Below are 23254 nucleotides of genomic sequence, written 5' to 3' on the forward strand. Positions count from 1 at the left end.
CAAGGACCAGAAAGTCTCTTGAATTCCTGGTGCCCAGTGCTACAGTGTCATACAGTTTGTCCCTCTGAGCTTATGTGGGGGTGGGGGAATAAGCCCGAGATTCACGGTACTGAGTACAGAGACTTGGTGTAATTGTGATCTTGAAAGGTGGAACTTTGTGAAATTGAGTCATTGAATGGGGGAGTCTCTATGACAGAGTCCTGGTGGCTTCATAAGGACAAGGAGAGAGGCCACACAGGGCTTAACATTTCTGACATGCTGAGATGTGGCCCAGGGACCCTGCTAGAGCCATGCCATGCCATATGGATCTTCTATTTCTAAAAGCAGGAGTCAATACAATAAAAACAAAAACAAAACCCTTTTCTTTATAAAGCAGTCTGCTTCAGGCATTTTGTTATACTAACTAAAAGCCAACCAACATATACCCCAGCACAGCAGATATACCTTCCAGTGTCAGGAGAATAAAAACCAATCAACCAAACAACAACGAAAGTCTACTCTCATTTCACAATGTTAGCTATTACTAACAGGAGGCCAGACAGTAGAGATTGAAACCAAAATGGCAAAGTACCTTATAAGTCACAGAAGTTGGTAAGAATGAAGTCACTGCACGGTCACTGCAAATCCTGTTTCTAATCTCCAGCAGTTAACGCTCATCTCCCACCTCCACCCAGAACATAGTCTAGAAAAGGCAACTCAGGAAGGCAGTGCCTGTGGGATCTCCTCATCCTTCTCAAGGTCTGCAAGTCAAAGGAGTCCTCCGTACCTGTGGTAGAGTTTTTTATAGAGGTCGATATTGCCTGCGCTCACATTCAGCTTCATAAAGCTCGTTGCCCCGCTGTGGTCTGGTATCCCCTGGCTAGAATAAAAATTGTTCCTGGAAAAAAGACAGAAACTTTTACTGAAAATAATGCTTCAGGCATATCGATTCACAAAGCATACTCCTGTATCACAAAGCCACCCTTTGATGATGGCTGCCATGAAAGGGACACCTGAACACTCTAGAAAACAAAACCCAAGTCCAAAATCAGCCATGATGTGTGAAAACCATGGTCCAATCCAGAACCCTTGAAAGGTTAGAGTCTCCCATCAGCTGTGTTTCAGACCCAGGATGATCTAGGACAACAGGCTGCTAAGGATGCCCATTTACACACTGTCTAATAAAAATGTATAGATGGCAACCTATTATAGTCTACCTGGTTATAAAATTTCCACTGGTTCTAGATATGGGGGTATTATTGTGTGCCTAAAAACTCTGTCACAGATGATATTTGTGTGTGTAGAGACCAGAGGTCTACACGGAGCATCTACCTCAGTTGTTCTCCACCTTACATTTATATTTTAAGAAATATTTTGTTATTTTATGTGTCTGCTTGCATGTATGTCTCCGTATCCTAGATATGCCTAGTGCTCTTAAGAGGCCAGACAATGGCACTGGATCCCCTGGAACTGGGGATACCGATAGTTGTGAGACACTATGTGGGTGTTGGGGACTGGCCTCAATTTCTCTGAAAGAGGAGCCAATGCTCTGAACTGCTGAACAATCTTCCTAGTCCCCTCTACCTTGTATTTTGAGCCTGGGTCTCTTATTGAACCTGGTTTTCATTAATCCAGCTCAGTTGGCTGTCCAGCAAGCCCAAAAGATGCTCCTGTCTCTGTTTCCCCATTACAGATTTCAGTTTGCCTCCACAGCTAGCTTTTACGTGGGTGCCGGGGATCAATCTGAGGTTTACATGTTACTGTGGCAAGCACTCTACCCACTAAGCCCATCTCCGTAACCCTACAGGGTGGCATTTTGAAGCCTCTCATTAGCTAAGATGCCAATTTTCACACCATAGACCAACTCACCTTTGAGAACTGGCGAACAGAATGCCCTACTGTGCATAAGAACTCACAGTGACCCCATGGAAGAAAAATCCTCATTAAAACCACAGCTCTCTTCCCAGGCTTATGGCCTGCCATACTTTATGAGAGCCATAGTCTGGATGTGCTCTCTTATCTGCTGAGAGGACTCTGTCACAACAGTGTTGTGTTGAGATGTGGCAGGAACTTTAAGTAACATTTGTGCTGCAGCAACTCCCACAAAGGGATCAATTCTGTTCTAAGGGATTAACTTTAAGTATCTGGAGAACAGATCATTCCACAGTAGGTCCAGCCCCCTCGGTCCTCCCCACCACATGAGCTCATCAGCAATTCCACTTTTCTACCACAAGGTGAAACAGTACAAGGCCTTCGCCAGAAGCCAGCAGGTAATCTTTGATTTCCTCCAGAAGGATGGGCTAAAACGCACCCCCATTCTCTATACAATACTCATCCTCAAGTGTTTTGTTATAGCAGAAGACACTTCACAATGCTGGAGCCCCTGGCCTGGAAGTGATGGCACCCTGTCCAATGTCTCCTATGCTGCACATAGGAAGAAATTCTTTTCTTTCTTTTTCTTTTCTTTTTTCTTTTTTTTTTTTTTTTTTTTTTTTTTTTTTTTTTTTTTTTTTTTTTTTTTGAGACTACATTTCTCTGTGTAGCCCAGGCTTTTCTGGAACTCATTCTATAGACCAGGATGGCCTCAAAATCAAAGATCCACCTGCCTCTGCCTCCTAGGTGCAGGGATTAAAGGTGTACACTGCCATCCCCCAGCAGAAAGGAATTCTTAAGTGTGCCTCTGCTTGGGTCTCTTCCATGTCCAAAGCCTTCAGTGGTTCCCACAGTGAACAGAACAAAGGCTCAGCTCATCTGACTAACTCCAGGGACAGAATGTGACCTATTTTTCTTGTTTTGAACCCTTCCTCCTGGCACCCCAGCACTCTGTGGGCATTCCCAAGTAGCCAGGAAAGATGCAGGACAGGTGCAGTGAGGCAAGGTTGACAGTGCCGGGTGATGAGGTTGCCCTCTGCTTATAGGACCAGCTTTTGGAAAGTGACAAATGTCTGAAGCATCCAGTCCCTGGCACATACAGAGAGCTGGAGAGACAGTCTTTACGCGTCATTATGATGGCATTGTGTCCCTCTTGGGCTGCCATACTTACTTGTATCCCATGTCTTTGCATGCCGCTCTCCCATAGCTCTCACTCCAATCATCCTGGCATACGGGATACCAGGCTTTCCTCTGAGATGAGTAAATCTGGAGGGTGAAGCTTGGTCCGTAGAGGCGAACTGTTCAAGGAGAGAGAGACGCTCCATGAGTCCTTAGCTCTAACCCCATATCTTCTAATTGCTGTCCTACCCCAACGACACTGCCCACACACACCACTGCAGTTTCTTCCTAAGGCCATGGCTGCATACAAAAAGGAACATGAATCTCTGTTCCCCTGGCTGAAAGCATTCTAAATGAATTCCAAACAGATATTCAGACATAAATTCTTCACAATGGCCCATAGCCTGTCAGTGACCACAGGACTGGAAACATGCCACAGCCAAGGAACATAATGGAAAGTCATTCAGCTGTCAACAGGAGCCAAGCTCTGACAGGAGCCAGTATATGAATGAGCCTTTAAGGCATGACACAAGGTGAAGAAAAATCACAGCTTAGGCAACCTCAAACAGTAGAAATGTCTAGGCTAGAAAACCTAAGAAAGGGTTGGAGAGATGACTTGGGTCATTAAGAGCATATAGAGCACATTGTAGAGGACCCAAGTTTGGTTCCCAGCATCCATGTTGGGTAGCTCAAAACAACCTGCTATGGCAGCTCCAGGGAATCCAATGCCTTCTTGTTCTGGCCTCCTGGGACAGTGCACTCATGTGGCATACACGCACCGAGAAACACACATACACATACTTTTCTAAATTTATTTTAAAAGAAAATATTTAAAAAGAGGGATATTAGTAGTTTCTTGGGACCTGGGCAAGGCTGGTTTAAAAAAAATGAATAAAATACATACAGAGCAACACAAAGTCCCTACCAAGCTCCCATTTTGAACAAGTTGATCTCCCATCCAAATCCCATGCCCCGGCAGAACACCCAGGTCCCTGACAAGCATTAGTACATGAATGCTGAACTGCTCATCTGCATTTTACTTCAAAAGGTACCAGCTCTTTCATTGAAAGACTAACATACTTAGAACGCAATTAGGCTCTTTCTTACTCAGCTCTGGTCTCCAGAGAGATCCACATATCCCAGCATTCAAAGGGCTTGTCATCTGATAGACTTGAGAGAGCAGCCAACTCAGAGCAGACTCCTAGGTCACTGGTGGGTCACCCAGGAGGCAAAGAATTTACAAGAAAAATCTTCTAAACAGTACCACCCCAAAGGGAACTGGCTGCCAAAAGACAGGGCCACGTGACCAGGGGAAACAACACGATCCGGTCAAGCCTTGCCTCACTTCTCACTTCCATCCTGGCCCTGACTCATTTATTGGACAAATTGCCTGACACCTTAGGGTCCCCTCTCAGAGGGTGACCACTTTGGGGCCTGATTGTTTTCTCTGGCTTCAGGGATGAGGGAAACCACAGAGCATGTGTGTTTTGTGGATATATAAGAATTCTCATATTTCTTTGAGAAAGACTTGATAAAATGAATAAGGAACTGGTGGGTTCTGGTGTTCACACATGCCCTGCCCTTGGGAAGAAAGCGCCATGCGCATCAGTACTCGCCCGCACCCCTGCTTTTGGTTTTTTGAGACTGGGATTCTCTGTGTAACAGCCTTGGCTGTGCTGGAACTTGATCTGTAGACCAGGCTACCCTTGAACTCACAGAGATCTGCTCACCTCTGCCTCCTGTATGCTAGGACTGAAGGCAGGCACAACCATGCCCAGTTTCCATGCACATTCTTAAACATGTCACATTTAAAATCAGACATGAAAGAGAAGGTGAAAGCAAGCCCTTTCCATCTACACGGGGCACACGCCATGCCAGATCATCTGCCCCTTTTATATGAAAACTAGAAACTGCACCAACTCCCAAACCTCAAACAAAAATGCCTTGCTAGCAGTTCAACTCCTAATAAGGCATGCGACTGTCTACTCATAACCTAAGCATCGCATCCTGAGTGTTGAGATCTAGCCCTCCGAAGATCAGGCGTTGAGACCAGCCTGGGTAACTGCCTCAAAAAAAGTAGGTTATGCACAGGAAGGCAGGGGAGTGGTAGAACTCCTGCCTTCCATGTGTGTGGTCCTGGTTTCCACCTAATGTTGAAATAAAATGAAATGGAAATTTAATGCTCCTATATAGACAAGAACAGAAATGCAGTGATATCTATTGCACGTGACACCTTAGCCATTCTCAACACAGAAAGTGCCCTCTTTTCCTAAGACATTTGCTGTCACCCAAAGAATGGAAAGAGCCATCTTCAGGTGTGGGCACTGTATCTCCCAAGCACACATCTGCTTAGGAACCCCGGGGGCACAGAGCAGGTATCAGTCCACTCATGCCAACAGCCAAGCCCCAGGGCTCTCCCTTGGGAATTTCTTTGCGACAAGACCAACGCCACAGAATCTAATTCACGCAGGGCATGGAGGGGAGTATGCAGCAGAAAGTTACTCCACCCAAAGTCAGCCCTGAGTAAACAAACCCACCTTGGACAACCAGGTCTGTGGGAATTTTTACCCCAAATTCCAAGGAGACTGGAAACCACTTGGGTAGAGACAACAATGCTTGGGAGATTCCTGGAGAGACTCGGACAGCAATGTGAACTTCCCATTTAGGAGAATGGCTCCTTGGTTGGGACACATCTGAACTTAACAGGAAGTCAGAGAGAAGCCATGGCTGGCCTCAGCCCCTAGGCATGGGCAGTGCTTGGGGAATTGGTTCCAAGAAAGGCAGAAAAGCAGGACAGGACAGCTGTTGCAGGCAGCAAGACAGTGGCTCACTGTCACCTGCAGAGCCAGGGAAACCCAGGGTCTACGTCACCTCATCACCGCCTCAGAATGGAGCAGCCCAACAGCAGGCTTTGCCCACAGTGCCAGGATGTCAAATGGTCTAGCTTCAGACTCTGGAACATGATTAGCACAACCCTGATCCTTAGATGTCTTTCTTGGGCCCAGCCTCCTGCCTGTGCTTGACATCGGCTTCAAAAATGAACAGTACAAGAAAGACAAATCCATTCAAGAAGACTCAGTGAGTTAAAAAAAAACATGTCATCAAGCTGAATTTGATCTCCCACGATCCTCATGGTGAAAGGAGAGACCTCCTTTCCACTGTCCTCCACCTCCACATATGCATCATGGCATAGCTGTTCCCGCCATACGCATAGTAAGTAAATATATTTTTAAAATTTTAAAATTACAAAATTAAAACTTCTTCAAAGGAAGAAGTTGCCTTGTGCTTGTTATTAACAGAACAGCTGTCATTGAAATATTGAACATAACTTGTGCTGGTGAGGGTAAAAAGAGAAGAGAGCCTCTGAAGTCGTCAATGGGATTGTAATGTGTCTAGCCAGTAATGAAAAACAATATGGAGGCTCCTCGAAACCACTAAAACAGAATTATCACATGATCAAGCAATCCAGCTTCTAGAAACGACCCTAAGAATCCATCAGCTGGTGCATGGGTGAAGAAATGTCCATGTACACAACAGACTAGGGTTCCAGCTATAAAAAAAGGATGGTGCCCTGCCACTTGGACAATACAGGTGAACTTGAAGAATTCTGCACTGAGGAAAGTTCTTAGAGGCAAGCACCTTAAGGACATGGGATCCAGAAGTCATATTCACTGGAGCTGAGATCAGAGTAGTGCTCACCAGGAGCTGTAAGGGAGGGGTGGGGGACAGCTTGTCAAAATACACAAAATATTAATTACACACGAAGAATGAAAAGAGATCTATAGTGCAAGATGGTGATAAGTGTTAACAGTACACTGTCCATTCCAAGACAGACCACACAAGTCCACCATAAGATAAGAGCACGGAGGATATATGTTAAGCAGTGTGACTGTCCCATCCATGGGGGTACATGTATAGGGACACCACACTATACCTTACAAACATGACACAAGCTTAACTTGACAGTTATTAAGTAAATAATTTAAAGAAAAAAGCAAATATACTTGTTCACTGCTGCCACAGTGGACACAATCTTAAAGTCACTTATTTTAAAACCAGCATAGTACACCCTAACTTATTTTCAACAGCCTGCTTGTTTTCACTGTCATCCAGTGGCAGTTGGGAACATGTGTGTTTGAATTACGGAGTCCTTGCTGGTTTCTGTCCTTCTCCCCTATCACTCTGTGTGCCGCAGAGCCTGAGCTTAGCACTGTGCCTGGCTGTCCCCAGCTGCCACTTTGAGGCAGACATACAGAACCCAGTGCTTCCCAGAGCCAGGGCCAACTCACCACACCGGTTCTCGTCTTCTCCGTTGGGACAGTGTGATACCCCGTCACACCAGAGAGAAGAGCTGATGCATGTGCCTGAAGACCCACACTCCATCTCGGATGTAAAGCACTTGCTGTCCCCTGGTACTGGATTGGGAGAAAGGGGGAAAAACTCATCAGGCCGAGTATCTAAGGAACTGCAGAGCCCTTAGGAGCCTTGTCATTCACCCTCAAATCTAGTGAACAGGAGAAACCACCTCCTCATGAAGAGGGGCATGCCATTGCCTCATATAGTGGTTTGAATAAGCTTGGCTGGTGGGAAATGGCACTGTTAGGAGGTGTGGCCTCACTGGAATAGGTGTGGCCTTGTTGGAGCCGGGTACAGGCATGATTGCTACTTGGATGAGAGAATTAGTTTAGGATTCCCACAAGCCCTAGGTTAGAGGGAGCAAGAATATGTCTAAAAGGGAGGATCTGTCTAAAAAGTGCATGGAGAAAAGGGAAGAAAGAACAGACTTCCCCTCTAGGAAAACCAAATTGGGAGGCATATGCCTGAAGACCCACACTCCATCTCGGATGTGGAGCACTTGCTGTCCCCTGGCTCCTCCATCCTGGGGAGAAGGGTCATGGTCACAACCATGCACACAGTGGCAGCATCCAGCCCCAAACTTACAGAACTTCCAAAGCAAGCCAGCAACCACAGCAGCACCCGCGAGGACAGTGCCCAGGGCAAGGGCGACACACAGCGACTTCTTAGACTCTGCGGAAGAGAGGGATGCTCAGGTCAGTGCTGTAAGAAGATGGTCTTTCTGCTTAGAGTCATTTGACTTGAAAATATCACATGTCAGGCTGGGCATGATTGCACATGCCTTCCTATAAGCCCAGTACTCGGGAGGTGAGGACAAGGGCAGGAGTTTAAGGCCAGTCTGAGATACAACAAAGAGGAGGAGGAGAGGCAGGAAGGGGAGGATCTCAGAAGTCCAAGTTCAAAGTTCACCTGCTACACATAGCAACCAGGCCAGCTTAACCCGGACACCTTTAAACTTGCTTAAACTCTTGCATGACCTAAAGCTGGGGAAACCACCCAGTTAGAAGCCTATTCATAATAAGGTACTGGATTCTGCATGCTCCTCTTTGAATACCACACTAAGCCTGAGAAGCAGAACGATTTTATGAGTACACATTTATATTGTCCCACAGCCAAAAGTCCTAGTTTTGCTACTGTACGCGGGTCCATTTAGATACCACATTAGGGAAGAAAAGGCACCAATTAATTGTTTTTGCACTGCTAAGGATCAAACCCAATGTCTCCCTCATGCTAGCCAAGTGTTCTACCACTGAGCTACACAGTCCCCTTAAGAAACAGGATGGCCACACACATGCAAACATTAGTTTGAATGTTAAGGGCACCACTTGGGAGTCTCCGTGCATCTGTAGCCTGGAACCCTGTGATTGGGGAAAGGAAAGCTGAAGCTCCAGTTTGAAATGAAATCCAGCAACCTTGAGCTCTTAGAACATCAGGATGCTTCAGGAAGGGTTTGAAAACGGGTCAGTGCTCACATAAAAGACAGCTCGAAGAGGAGAGCTGCCTAGTTTCAGCAACTGCAAGTATGAATCATATAACTGTCCCCCAAAACATCACGGGGCTGCCAGGGGGCTCCAGATAGAGCACCTATCCTTCCCATTGTAACTTTAGCCTTTTCTTCCTGGCCAATTTATTCCCAGAAATAACAACTCTGAGATAAATTATTTATGAATAAATGCTTAAGCCATAAGCTTTGTCTTGTTCCCTGACTAGATCCTAACTCATTTATCCTATTGCTTCTAGGCTATGTCTTCTACATGACAAGCTACCTCTCCTCAGGTTTATACAACTGTCTCCTCCAGAATTAGAGGCAAATCTCCCCCATCTGACTGTTTCCCAGAATTCCTTTCTCTCTCTCTCTCTCTCTCTCTCTCTCTCTCTCTCTCTCTCTCTCTTTCTCTCTCTCTCTCTCCCTGTCAGATGTCCCACCTTCTAATTCCTGCTGCAGCTCATTGGTCATCAGTTTTGTTTGTTTGTTTGTTTGTTTGTTTTTATTGACAGGAGATGCTTAAGAGATTCTACATCCCACGGCTGCTGAAAGAACCCTGTGGTACTTGACAGCCACTTACCGCTATTGACACTTTCAGTAATTACAGTTAAGTGGAATTAAACTAAAGTGTATAAATTGAATCACTCTGCCTGCCACAGGGGGGTTACAAGATGGTTTGGCAGGAAAAGGCACTTACTGCCAAGCCTGATGACCTAAGTTTGGTCCCGGAACAAGCCTTGAATCCAACAGGCTATTCTGACCTCTGCACACTCTGTGGTATGCAAATAAATAAATGTTTAAAATGAGCACACAAATAAAAAACAAAGGAGGAACTCTTTTGTTTGGAGACATGGCTCAGTAGTTAAGATGCTCTTGCAGAAGTTATACTTGGTGACTCACAACTGAGTCACCAAGTAGGACTTGGCCCCAGTTTCAAGGGATCCAGTGCCCTCTGCTGGCCTCTGTGGGCACTACATACACTTGGTACACATGTATGTGAAAGCACTCATAAGAATTCAGCTAAGAATAAAATAATTTAGAGAATTATTTCCAATAGCTCACTGATTTCTTCCATCCATAGTAAAGAGGGGTGGCACTGCTGGACAGAGGTTTAAGCTAAAAGTATCATCAAGGTTTAAAGAAAGAAACAGATGTCAGAGAAGGGATGCTGAGGAGTCTGAAATTTGTCCTCTTCACAGTGAGGGGCCGTCACTCCCAGCAACTCCCTCTCCAGGTGAAGTCCCAGCCTCACAGGGGGTGAGGGGTGGGGTCCTTGAAGCTTTCCTTGGAAGAAAGGCTGAGATAGAATACAGAGCAGGGCAAATATCATTGAAATGAACACTCCCAGGCTAGAAAGAGCCTTCAGGCCTGGGGACCCCAGCTGCAGTGCCACTGTGCTTCCAGAAGTCAGCTCAGGTTGGGCTCTGGAACCAAAAGACCCAAGCTGACTGGCTTAGGATTGAAAGTGTTGCTCTCATCTGGTTCCGACATCCTGCTAATGGTTTAGAAACTGCCTGGGGATTGGTCCTCATCTCCATCAACAGGGACTGTGCTCCTATGGAAAAGCAGGCAGCCTCACAGGGGAGGCCTGGGTCTGAACACCTCACCAGGCAGAGATTTTATCAAAACCCAGTGAGGGGTGACGGTGCCTTCAGGCACCAGGGTGGAGCCACCAAGAAACCCACAAGAGAAATTCCTATGGCTCACCTGATGAACTATCAAGCACACTTTCCTCTTTGGGCCATTTATCTGCATGCCATCGTATCTGAGATAAAATAACTTGCTTAAAGCTGCCCATGTGGCTCAGTGGTAAACATTTGCCTAGCATGTTCAGGAACCTAGCTCAGTGGAAAAAAACAAACACTGAGTCAGTAACTTGGCTGGCGAGTGAGGGAGATTAAATCAGGTGTCCTTCACCTCTTGTTGGGGCATGTGCCGAGTCACAATCTGGCTGGTTTTCTCAGGACCATGTGTGCAACAAGAAACCCCCATTTCACCTCTGAAGGCATTTGTCACCAGCTATGGACTGCACAGCATAGACCTGCAAGGTTCAGTCTTGGGCCATTATTCATTTATATCCATCCTTCCCAGTAGAGCCTGTTGACTCAGCCCTATGGCATCTCTGTATCACAGGACTGTTGACTTTGATCTTCAAAGGCTCTTGCAGGTGCATGCACTGCCACTCAAATGGGTAAGTTCCATGACAGTAGCTAGAGCAAACAGATGAACCCAAAGCAGAATCTCCTTACACTCCTAAATGACTTCTAAACTCATGCTGCCAACATACTGTAGGACATAGGTTCAGAGCTTAATATCGTTCTGGCAAAAAATGTAGACTTCTTGATGTTTCTTTTTTTAAAGATTTATTTATTTATTATATGTAAGCACACTGTAGCTGTCTTCAGCTACACCAGAAGAGGGCGTCTGAATCTCATTATGGATGGTTGTGAGTCACCATGTGGTTGCTGGGATTTGAACTCAGGACCTTCAGAAGAGCAGTCAGTGCTCTTAACCACTGAGCCATCTCTCCAGCCCTGACTTTTTGATGTTTTAATAGCAACAACATGTGTCATTTTTTCTTTTTGGTGTGTGTGTGTGTGTGTGTGTGTGTGTGTGTGTGTGTGTGTACATACCCTCAGAGGCCAGAAAATAACATTGGATTCTCTCTACCTGGAGTTGTAGAGGAATTTAGGTGCTCCATGAGAACAGCTGGTGCTCATTACTGTGTAATGTGATTTTAAAAACATTTTAAAACATTTTAAAAACACACGTGATTTTAAAAGCATTGTCAAAGTGAGTGCAAAAAATAACAAATAAAATTACTAAATTACTTTCCAGTTCATGGGACATGGGCGTCAGTCTGTGCTTCTGGAAGGCTAATGATGGGAAGCGCAAGACTCTAGTCTGAAAGGCTGACCATCAAATAGTGATTTTATCAACGCACAGTAAGAGGTCTTACAATCAGGTTTACAGTGAAAAATTCCACCTCAGTGTATATCCTTCCTATTTACAGGCAATTGGCAGAAAACTAACACATCCCTCCCACCCCCCATCTGTCACTTCCTGATTACTCCCTAGGAATGCAAAAGTATTCAGTAAGGGGTACACTGGACCCTTCTGCCTTCTGGGCTGACCACTGAAGGCAGGGGAGTCTTTTTGGAGGTGCAACCTTACATGGGGCTCTTTGGCCTCTGACAACTAATAGTTCCTTGCCCTGGCTTTCTTCCAGCCAGCATGGTGAGTAAAGGCCTGGTGATCTTCTGCACCTCAGCTGGGCGAAGATGAAAAGGTTCATGCAGACAGGAAAGAGAGCATGTGACTAGCAGTGGAGCAGAGCAAGGGACAGAAGAGCCACTCCCACTCACAAGTAGAGAGGCACAGCAGGAAAGCCAGGAGTGTCCAAGTAGGATGGATTCCTGAGGCCTAAGGCCTATCACTTGATTGCTAATGAAGTGGTGGATGGCCCACAGGATCCACTTCCTTATCAACCTTGAACTATACATGAGACACACAGACAGGTGCTCAACTCATAAAGCAGAAACTATCTGCCAAAAAGCTGGTGTGGAGCTGGAGAGATATCCATCAGTTAGGAACATCTACTGCTCTTCCAGAGGATCCAAAGTCGGTTCCCAGCATTTGTGTTGAGTGTTTACAATCACTGACAATACCTGGAACTCCAACACTTTTTTCTGGCCTCCATGGGCACCGGTACACACATGTAACCTACACACGCTCTCTCACACATATTTTTAAAAAATAAATATAAAAAAAAATAGCTTATCAGTAGAGTCACTGGTGTTCTTTACATTGGAGAGACAACACTGAGAACAGCTGGAATTCAAAGGTGGAGGGACATCGAGGTAAGGAATCTGGATAGTGAGGATAACCATTGAGAGAAAGGGCCAAAGGAGAGAGGAAAGAGATTCAGCTTTCATATTCAACCTTCAGCACTGTTCTGGGGCTCCAGGGGGGCTATGGAGGAAGACAGACATGATACATCCAGAACTGGGAGAGTATTTGTGCCATGGGAGGGGCAGCCCGGGTCCCCCAGAAAATGTATTGGCAGGCCCTGGAAGGGGAGAAACCCCCATCATGGGGAAGACCTTTCTTCTTCTAGGGCAAGTACTGGCAGAGGTAAGAGCCTCAAAAGGCCTCTGGCTAGTCACGGGAGGTATCTTAACCCTCAGCCGTCTGTACTCTGAGCGCATCAATAGCATGTAAGACAGTTCACTCCAACCTCCAGTGCTTACTGTTGATTCGAGACAACACTTCCATAAGCACAGAGGCAAGAAGGGACTGAGAAACCATGCCCTAACAGTCCAGCTGAGCTGGGCAAGCAGACAGTGGTGCTGCACCAAAGGCCAAGGAGAGAAGAAGGTCTCTCCCTGCTAAACAGGTGAGGCAGAGCCCATGACTCTGACCAGCCGAAGTGGAAAGCAGGTAGGAAAAGATTGGCCCTGTTGGCAGTAGTGCTACTGACAAGGTAGGAGAACTAAGAGACCACAAAAGAAGACAGATCCAGAAACTGTGGTCCCTTGTGGTACAATGCTAAAGGGGCTTACTTGAGGTGCACAGTGTTCCTGAGGACTTGGGCTGTATGTGGATGGCAGGTGTTGAGGCTTGCGTCGTAACCCTTGGAGCATACTGGGGCACTGGAGATGGGTAGCACTGGGCTGGATACAGGTTGTAGCCATTGGGAGCCACGGGTGGCCTCGGGGGATAGATGTGTTCAGACTGATACCCGTGGTTCTCATAGTAAGGTCCGATTCCTGGAGGTGACCCCTAAATGATGGGAAAGGAGATAAGTCAGTTATAGCTCTCACTCACCCTAAAGGTTTGGAAAGTTAGCATCATTCACAGAAGACGGGGAGAGAGACAGCAGATTGCCGAGCACTCTGTCATCGCAGCAACTCACTTAGAATGAGTAGACTCTGTTTCTGAGTTAACTAGAATGCTCAACTATCTGTGTTTCATTAGCTTTGGTTTCCTGGTCCATTTGTTTCCATTATTTGTTCTTTAAAATAAAGAAAAGATGACTGATAACTAAGATTCTGTAGAAAACAAAGAAAACATACAAGTTTGGGGTCAAAACACACAGCTAGAGTCCCATTCTCTGGTTCCTCCTCTAGGTCACCCCCTGAGTCTTGAGCTGTAAAATGATGAGCCAGGCTGATGTTGAGGTTCAGAGTACCTCATATCTGAGAATTCACCTGCTGAAGGGACCTCACTTTCAGATCCGGTGTGCAACCCCGGGTGTAGTAAATGAGCTGAGAAACTGCTGGAAGAAACCTGCGATGCAGGCTCCTGCGGTCATTCTCTTCCAGGGTCCTTTCTCTCATGCATCTGTAGTTGGCAGTCCTTTACCCATCTGCTCTCACCAGGGTGGTGTTAGCTCAGTGTAAGCAACTCTATAGAGTGTGCAGTTTGGTGCCAAGGGCACAGGTGCCCTCTCAGGGGAACTTGGAGGGACCTTCTGCTTGGGCACCAGTCCTTTCACTCAATCCATTCACATGGCCTTCCCCAGATGCACTCCTAGTACAGCCTAGCAGTTGTCAGGACTTCTTATTTCCACTCTCCCCACTCTCTCAGTGGCTGGACCTCCCCTGGAGGCCCCAGGTACCCTATGTTCTAAGGGTTCTTACCCCAAACTTCTCTAGCTCCCTTTCTGCTCAGGCTCTCTCATGGGCCTCAGGAATGACAAAGAAATCATCTTCTGGAAGCAGGTATCCTCAGTAGGGGCCACTGAGGGGCTATGTTCAGATTTTTTTTAAATTAGTTTATTTATTGTGTATGTTGCACGTGTGTGTAAACAGAAATCACAGGACAACCCATGAGAATAGGTTGTCTCCTTCCACCCTTTGGGCCACAAAGATTGAATATAGGTCACCTATTACCTTATAGAACTGTCTTGCTGGCCTAAAAATTGAGAATTTTAAGGCAATATAAACACTCCAAGGTTAATAATCTGTGCTAAATAACTCATTAGCACTCTCCTTCAAAAATCCAAAGATTATGTCTTGAAGCCAGATAGGTGGGACAGTGAAAGGTATTCCTATCTTAACAGAGCACTCCAGATCCAGAAATCAGGTGAATGTCTGGCCCAGATCCAAACCATCTAAGAATGTGCTCCTCTCTCCAGCAGGAAAGGCTGATACACCTACCACATTGTCCTGGGTGAAGCTCATAAAATTATAAAGGGATCCAGTAAAAATAAATAAATAAATAAGTAGCAGAGACTCATAAAATGGGACACAGGCATATAGTTTACAGAACCTAGGGAAATATTCTTATTAGCCAATAAGTATTTATAAATGTGGGAAGTGTACAGTGAACTGGTCAGGCTTGAAGATGGCAGAGACAACTGCTTTTATTGCCCCCAGGGAGTGGGCTTCCAGCAGGAATAGACCACCCAATGGCTCATCCAGATATGGCTGATCGCCAGTTGTTGACAGGCAGGCACTGACAGCTCTGTCACAGACTCCCTTCCCTAGAGTGATGCTCTCTGCCCCATCCTATCTCTCCTGTATACACACTGCTGCCCTTGAAGGAGGAAGGAAGTCCATACAGTGCACCAATCCCAGCTTCTGCCCAGCAGTGGTGGTTTCTCTCCCTGTCACACCCTTCCTAATATAACTGGTGATTTGAGTAAGAAGGTCCCCATTGGCTCATATATTTAAATGCTTAGTCACTAGGGAGTGGACCTCTTTTAAAAGCCCATGCTTCCTCTAGATTAGGATATAGAACTTTCAGCTGCTGCTCCAGAAACTGCCTATGTGCGACCATAGTCCCTACCAAGATGACAGACTAAACCTCTGAACCTGTAAACAAGCACCCAATTAAATGCTTTTACTTATAAGAAGAGTTGCCTTAGTCATGGTGTCTGTTCATAGCAACAGAACAGTGACTAACACAAACACCTTGAACAATGTCCAAAGGGCCACCTGCTCCTACACACAACTCTTAAAACTACCGATGGACACATGTGGAAGATACCAGAGGGATGAAGGAACAGAGATGGAGGAAATAACCACTTACTGAGTTCAACGCCATCCTGCCTGTGTCAGCAGCATGAGGAGGTCAGTATGTGGCTTCCTCCAGGTGACCTGAAGGAAAGAAGCATACACAGTAATATTTAATGTAGTTTAGCTTTAGAAGACTCTGGGTGAACGTCACATTGTACCACAGCAAGCTGCAGTTCTGCCCCCTGGCCTTCAGCCTTCACTCTACCTACATCTTCCCATGCCTCTTCATTCCCTGGGTCATTGCATATGATGTGTTTATGTCATTCAACCTAATGCCCCCCTCTGGGGTACAGAGAAACTCATGAGTGGGCCTGGGGTACAAATTGAACTACTGTGGCCAGGAGAGTCTGCCTAACCTTGAAGAAATGGGGACAAGCAGAGAACCCTGCTTACAGAGGAGCACCCAGGGCTGAGCCTGGGACTCCAAGCCCTTCCACATTTATATGGTTTAGTAATGGTTCCTCCCAGTTACATTCACCTAAAGGAAGATTCGTGGGAGAAAACCACACAAGACCTGCCATCTTGCTCCACAGAGGGCAACAGCAAGCCTGGAAAGCAAACACCCAGGGCTACCTTCTGCCTGTGCCTTTTCCCAAAAGCATCCTTAAGACAATATCTGAACCAGCCTGACAACTCAGCTTCCATCTCTTCAAAATGGATACCAAGGTTGACACATTTAAGATGAGCGTCATTGCAAATGGACACAGATGGGAGTCTTCAGAGAATGAAGAGCAGGGGAGCAGCTGACAGGGTCAAACCCAGACTCCTTACAGGTGTGCCCACGCAGGCAACTGCATGGAACCGGTGGCCTGCAATTGAACACCAGAGGCAGGCTGCATTTGACTCTTCTACATAAGCCTCACAGGATTACCCAAGCTTTAGTAAATTATGTGTCCTTGTGACACATTGTTATGGTTCAAATGTGAAATGGCAACCCCCAGGTAGTTTGGGGTGCTTGGGAAAGGCATCGAGCCTTTTGGACATAGATCTACAGGCCAGCTTTACTCCCTGGCTCTGCTTCTGGATGGATGCCCTGCTTCCTGATGTCGGCAAGACACTTCATGCTGGCATTGCTGCAGACAAGAGCTGGTCCTGGTAGCTTTGTAGTTATGAAAAGAAGTCCCTGGGTCATTGCCTGTGTAGCCATGTGTGAAATGTCAGCAACAACCAGTGATGCCATCAGCATGAAGTCCCTTACTTAAGTGAGCCATTTTCCCCATCATTGTCCTCTACTGACAACCTCATCAAGCCTCTGAACTTAATGTGCACTCCCATATGACATCTAGTTTAATGAAACCTTGATAATCAGTTTCCTAAGAGTCTCAACTTTCAATACCTGACCTGAGCAGATTCTCAGTCTGCTACCATCCTCCAAGAATACCTGGTAAGCCCGGCCTGCCTTCAGGAGGAACCCTGTCAACTCAGGCTAGCCAGATCCCTCCCACCCATCTCATCTTTTACTGATTTTCCATTCACAGACATTCCGCTCCATGGTTGTAGGCTCCCATTCTCTCTGGCTCCATTGAGAATCAAAGCAGTTTCTCCATCCCTGGCTCCCTGCCTGGTCCATCCATCTGCTGAGATGCTCCTGAATCCATTAGTCCCCACCTTGCTTTGATGGGGGTTGTTGCATTCTTTTTTCATTGATATCCTCTCTCTAAGGGCTTTGCTTCACTCCTCCATGCTGGACTTGAAACGACCCAAGATTATTCTAAGAAACATTCACCAGATGATGTGCCCAGGAGGGCCAGACAGAGTTCAGAAGCCAGGATAAGCCCCCTTCATCTATAAGAATCAGATACTCTAGTACTGGGGAGATGATCGGTGGGCAAAGTGCTTGCTAAGCAAGCATCGCAACCTGAGTTTGAATTCCAGATCCCCTTAAAAGTTGAGACATGGAAGTGCCCACCTGCAGTCCTAGTGCTAGGGAGGCAGAGCCAGGAGGATCCCTAACACATGAACGGATACTCTTCACCATTCCGTAAACTCCTGGCTCAGTAAAATACCCTATCTCAAAATTAAAGAGGAAAGAGACTGGGGAGATACCTAGCAAGCACCTCTAGGCCTCCATACATGTACACATGTGTATGGACACCTACACACACATGAACACATACACATACATACACTACACCACACATGCACATATCAACCTGACACTTAGGTACACAGAAAGCAGTAGGCAGCACTATGTAGCTTTAGTAGGCTATGCGTGACACACTAGGCTTCAGGTAGGACTTGGATCCTAAGCTGGATTCAATCTCTCACTAGCTGTGACCTGGAAAGGTCCCGTGTCTCAGTTCTCTGTCAAGACCGAAAAGAGATACAGCCTTTTATACTACTCTCAGAGCATCGAGTAACATTAGCAATAACATCCTTGGTGTTGGTACACAGTGTTACCTTAGTAAGAGTTAAATAAAGCTAATTTTACCTGGGGACATATCTTGGTGATCGAGTACTCGCCAATCACACAGGGGACCATGAGTATGATCCCCAACACCACCAAAGAAGCAACTCTAAGGGCTTCTGGTGTCTCCTTCAACACTTGCAGATTGGTACTGGTAAATTCTTCCAAGCTAATGAGAAGTTCACCTACTCTCAAAGCTCAGTGTCTCTGAAGGGATCAGAAGAGGTCAACTATTCATCTCCTAAGCCAAGCTAGTACTTGGATCATTAAACACAAGAAGCCCCCCAAAACAACAACCTGCAATGAAGAAAGATGATTATAACTTTGAACATTGAAATGCACCAAGTCTTTCATTTCTTCTGCTGCAGATCAAACAAACAGAAGAACTGAGTCATGCTGAGAGATTTTAGGTTTTTCTAATATTAAAGTCAACAGCTTTCTGGATATGAGAATGAAACTGAGTACCCTACAGTGAGAGAAATCACCATTTAAAATGTACGGGAAATACCTAGACCTCTTAAAACGATGCAATTGCCACCCACTGGTGTGTCTTCTCTAGGACCACTGTACAAATAATAGACTCTAAGCCTGGACATCTACCTAGTGCATCCTGACTTCCTACCATAAGCAGGGCCACCCAGGCCCTGTCCAGTATCCTTCCAGAAAAGCTCAGCTGCACTGGCTCTCACTCCTCTGAGTTCTTTCTAACTTGTTGATCTGCCTCACCAATTACAGGCTTAGTTGAAGTTTCAGGAAATGAAAATCTGATCCACTGGCAGTCTTCCCAGCTTGGGAGCCCTCTGAAAGGAGCAATGACTAGGTGCTTGAAATTCACGCAAGGAGGAAGCCAGGAGCACAGCCGTGAATTGTCAAGGGAAGGCCATCAGAAGCACAGGCCAGCAGAGGGATCCCATGACCCACAAAACATAGAAGCCAGAAATAAAAGAAGGGCCCAGCTCCGCTACCATGAACTTAGGAAGAGAAGGAGAGGGCAGCCTAAACTTACCAAAAAAAAAAAAAAGTAAGGAAGGAAGAAAGGAAGGAAGGAAGGAAGGGAGGGAGGGAGGAAGGAAGAAAAGGAGGAAGGAAGGAAGGAAGGGAGGGAGGAAGAAAGGAAGGAAGGAAGGAAGGAAGGAAGGAAGGAAGGAAGGAAGGAAGGGACCAGAAAAGGTGTCAAAAAGAGCAAGGGAGTCACATTCAATCCTGGTCATCTTCTAAACGGGGATTTCCATGGTCACATGAGGCTCTGACTCCTACCTGTTGACTTCTGAAAGGAGCAAGACATAACCAGATGAGAGCTACCCCGTCATTTAAAGAAGCCTGATACTTGCCTTTGACCCTGGAAAGCCAGACTTAAGGAAGCACTTTGGCTAACTGTCAAGAAAGTAAATGAGGACAAGCTTCCTAAGGGCCCCTGGATGGTAGCCTCATCCACTCCACCTCAAAGGAACACTGCACCCTGGTGCTGTCTAGTATGAGCTCACCTGCCCAGCTGTCACTGAATGAGAACACTGTGGAGTCTGGTCCCATCCCATGATATAAAAAAACTCCTTTCCAAACAAAAACTGCCTTGTAGTCCTTTCCTCTGAACATGATGACAAGCTCATTGACACTTTCATTCAAGAGTATGGGATAACCCCAATAACTGAAGTCCACCGATGTCCTCACACAACACCTCACATGTGCTGGCTCCTTCACGAGGCCCCCAGAATGCCAGGTACTGTTCAAGATGCTAGAAGTTGGAGGGGACCCCAGAATCTTCCTTCCACCTCTGTCATCACACCACCACCATCACCAGACACTGCACAGCCAATAAACACAGAGAAGAGAACCATGGCTCAAGTCACATTCTTCTTAGGGTCACAGTTAGGAGAAAGCTAGTCAATAGTAGGATAGGTAGAGGTATGAGGCATTCAGCATAGACAAGTACTGGACATGGGGATACCACTCTGGCAAGGAGGAAGTTACTTAAAGAGAGACACTTGTACTATCAGACTATCAAAACAGTGAATCTGAAAGAATTAAGAGTTCCTCAGGGGCAGGCAGAGTGGTGCATGTCTGTGTTAGTCAGGGCTCTCTAGAGTCACAGAATTTATGGAATATCTCTATATATTAAGGGAAATTATTAGAGTGACTTATAGTCTCCAGTTCAACTAACTCAATAATGGGCAACTGTGAAAGGGGAGTCTAAGAGTCTAGTCATTGCTCAGTCCCACAAGGCTAGGTGTTTCAGCTGGTTTTCTGTATAAGCTGAAATCCTGAAGAAGTAAGCTCCAATAGATGTGCTGGCAAGTAAGTGCAAACAGGCAAAAGAAGAAGGAAACCTTCCATTTTCCATTGCCCTTATGTAGGCCTCCTGCAGAAGGTATGGCCCACATTAAAGGTATGTACCACCAAGCCTGGATTTGGAACTTTCTCTGTCCCAGGCTGGCCTTGAAGTCAGAGATCTGCTTGCCTCTGTCTCCTGGGATTAAAGGCATGTACTACCTTGCCTGGGCCTCAAAAGCATGTGTCATCCTATGTCAAGATCCAGGTCAGAAGCCTGTGTTTTCCAGCCTCAGGATCTGAATCACAGGTGTGCCCTCCATTCCTGGATTATAGTTCATTCCAGATGTAGTCAAGTTAACAAACAGGAATAGACAACACAGTGACTTTAGTCCTGGCACTCAGGAGGCAGAGGCAGGGAGATATCTGAGTTCAAAACAAGCCTGGTCTACAAAGGACAGTCAGGGCTACATGGAGAAAACCTGTCTCCAAAAACCAAAAACAAACAACAAACAAAAGACAAAATAAAACAAAGAAAGAGTGTCTCATAAATCTCAGTGTAGAGTAGAAAAATGCTAAAGCCTGATGCCAGCCAGCAGGACTTGCTTCCCAGGAAAAGATTTCACATCCTTCTGACAGCTTATACAGTCATTGTAGGAGAGATGGGAGCTGAGACCATGTTCAGTATGTGACCTTGACCAGGACTGCTTAGATAGCCACACTTCTTGTCTTCTATTTGAACATGGATCTCAGGTAGGGATCCTCAGAAGGGCTTGGGTGTCACTGGACCCCTTTATGTTCCTCTTCCCAGTGTGGCCACACTGAATAAATATCATTTTGCTCTTTGTCATGACTTGTCTCTTTAGCTGGTATATTGAAGGTGGGTGGCTGGGCCTGGCTTATGGGTAGTGTCAGCTCCCAAAAACTAGGGGGAGGGAAAGAAAGTGAAACAAAACACCTCAGAAAAGACAGGCCCTCACCATCTGCATTTCTTTTTCTGTAGAAGCCTTGTGGTTGCAAGGGGATTACAAACTTTTTTAGGGCAGAAATTAAGTCTGTTTGGTTTGTTTTTAATCTAGCTTTGTACCATACCAAAAATCAAAATATGTCTCTCTCTCTGTGTGTGTGTGTGTGTGTGTGGGTGGGTGGGTGGGAGTGTGTGTGAACTTGATACAAGCTAGGGGCATCTTGGAAGAGGGAACCTTAGGTGAGAAAATGCCTCCATCAGACTGTCCTATAGGTAAGTCCATGGAGCAATTTTCTTGACTACCGATTGAGGGACCCAGCCCACCATGGGCAATGTCACTCTGGAAAGGTGGTCAACGTAGATTAAGCAAGCCATATAGAACAACCCACAAAACAAAGTTCCTTGATGGTCTCTGCTTCAGTTCCTGCCTCCATGTTCCTGCCCTTAATTCTCTGGATGAGGGACTGTAAACTATAAGCTGAAGTAAACTCTTTTTTCCTGGAGTCATTTTGGTCCTGGTGGTTTTTTATTTATTTAATCACAGCAATAGAGAGGCAAACTAGGAAGAAACACACATATACAAACACAGATACATATGCACACATAAACACACACATAATATACACAAATACAAATACGGACACAGAGACATGCACAGAGACATTCACACACATAAGCAGAGATACATACTAAGACACACACATGCATGCAGAAACATATCCGTAGAGATACGCATACACCTGCACCTAGAGACATGCATACACACACACTCACACATACAGATACAGACAGACCACATAGACATATACAAACACACACCATACACACAAAGACTTGCATACAGTCATAAACACATACGCAAAGACACATCGAAACACATACACTCCCATACAGACACACAGATGTACACACACATGCACACATTTTTTTTTGTTTTGTTTTTTGTTGTTTGTTTGTTTTTAGTTCCAGAGGCTACATGAATAAGATGAAATTGAACAGCCAGGAATGGGAAGCTCACACCAGGACATTACCAGCCTCACAAGTTGGGCACAGTGGGTGTCACCGAAGAGTTCAGGTACTTAGACCTAACACTGATATAGGCAGAAAGGCCCCAGTCATGACAGGCAAACTCCAGCACACATTCATGCTCCTGGCTTGGGTTAAATGCCTTACCCAAGCTGATCTGTTTAATGAGGATAATGAGTAATAAATGTGGTGTTATAAAGACTGAGTGAAAGTATATTCTCCAGCTCTGAGCTCAAAATGACAGAAACAGGCTTTGCCTTCCAGTATTTATGCTACGGCTATGTAGAGAAGGGACCTGATTCAGGCCACGTAAACCCAGAGGCTGGCTTCGGGGTCAGAATCAACCAGAAGGTAGGCTTTGACTGAGCGCAGGAAAACCAAGTCTCCCACAATTCAAAAGTTTAGCTGAGTTTTATGAGCTACTAGGAAAGCACAAAGTCCTCAAAGCACAAGATCCAGCACACTGTAGACCATAAATGACTAAGCGCTCACTAGGAGGCCCGACGTGGTGAAAAGTCACTGCCATGTATTATAACATAGTGAACGTGAACATCTTTCAGGGTTCTGTGTAGAATGATCTCCAAATTTGTGGTCTCTAGAAATCTGTCTCCTGTGTCTGGAGGTCAGATCATTCTGACCCAGTATGAAAGAGCTCAGATAAGAGCTCAGAGCCACCTGCTTGGATGCCCGATGAAAAGCAAGGGCCATAAACGAAAGGGAAATTGACTCTTTGTGTTCTACCTTAGGCAAACAAA

The 23254-nt window shown here is 45.8% G+C and overlaps 1 protein-coding gene across 1 annotated transcript in view; it reads right to left on the minus strand.

Moving 5' to 3' along the window:
• Window positions 1-23254, minus strand: part of Tmprss2 (transmembrane serine protease 2) — a 37401-nt gene that overhangs the window by 9504 nt on the left and 4643 nt on the right. Inside the window, exons 2-7 of the mRNA XM_031364839.1 lie at window positions 15848-15915; window positions 13375-13594; window positions 7912-7998; window positions 7260-7385; window positions 3023-3149; window positions 767-877 (exon numbers count right to left, since the gene is read on the minus strand). Coding sequence (XP_031220699.1) covers window positions 767-877; window positions 3023-3149; window positions 7260-7385; window positions 7912-7998; window positions 13375-13594; window positions 15848-15862 — 686 coding nt within the window. The 5' untranslated portion in view covers window positions 15863-15915. The remainder of the gene's footprint in view (window positions 1-766; window positions 878-3022; window positions 3150-7259; window positions 7386-7911; window positions 7999-13374; window positions 13595-15847; window positions 15916-23254) is intronic.

The sequence above is a fragment of the Mastomys coucha genome, unplaced genomic scaffold, assembly GCF_008632895.1.
Source record: "Mastomys coucha isolate ucsf_1 unplaced genomic scaffold, UCSF_Mcou_1 pScaffold12, whole genome shotgun sequence".
Classification (NCBI taxonomy): Eukaryota; Metazoa; Chordata; class Mammalia; order Rodentia; family Muridae; genus Mastomys; species Mastomys coucha.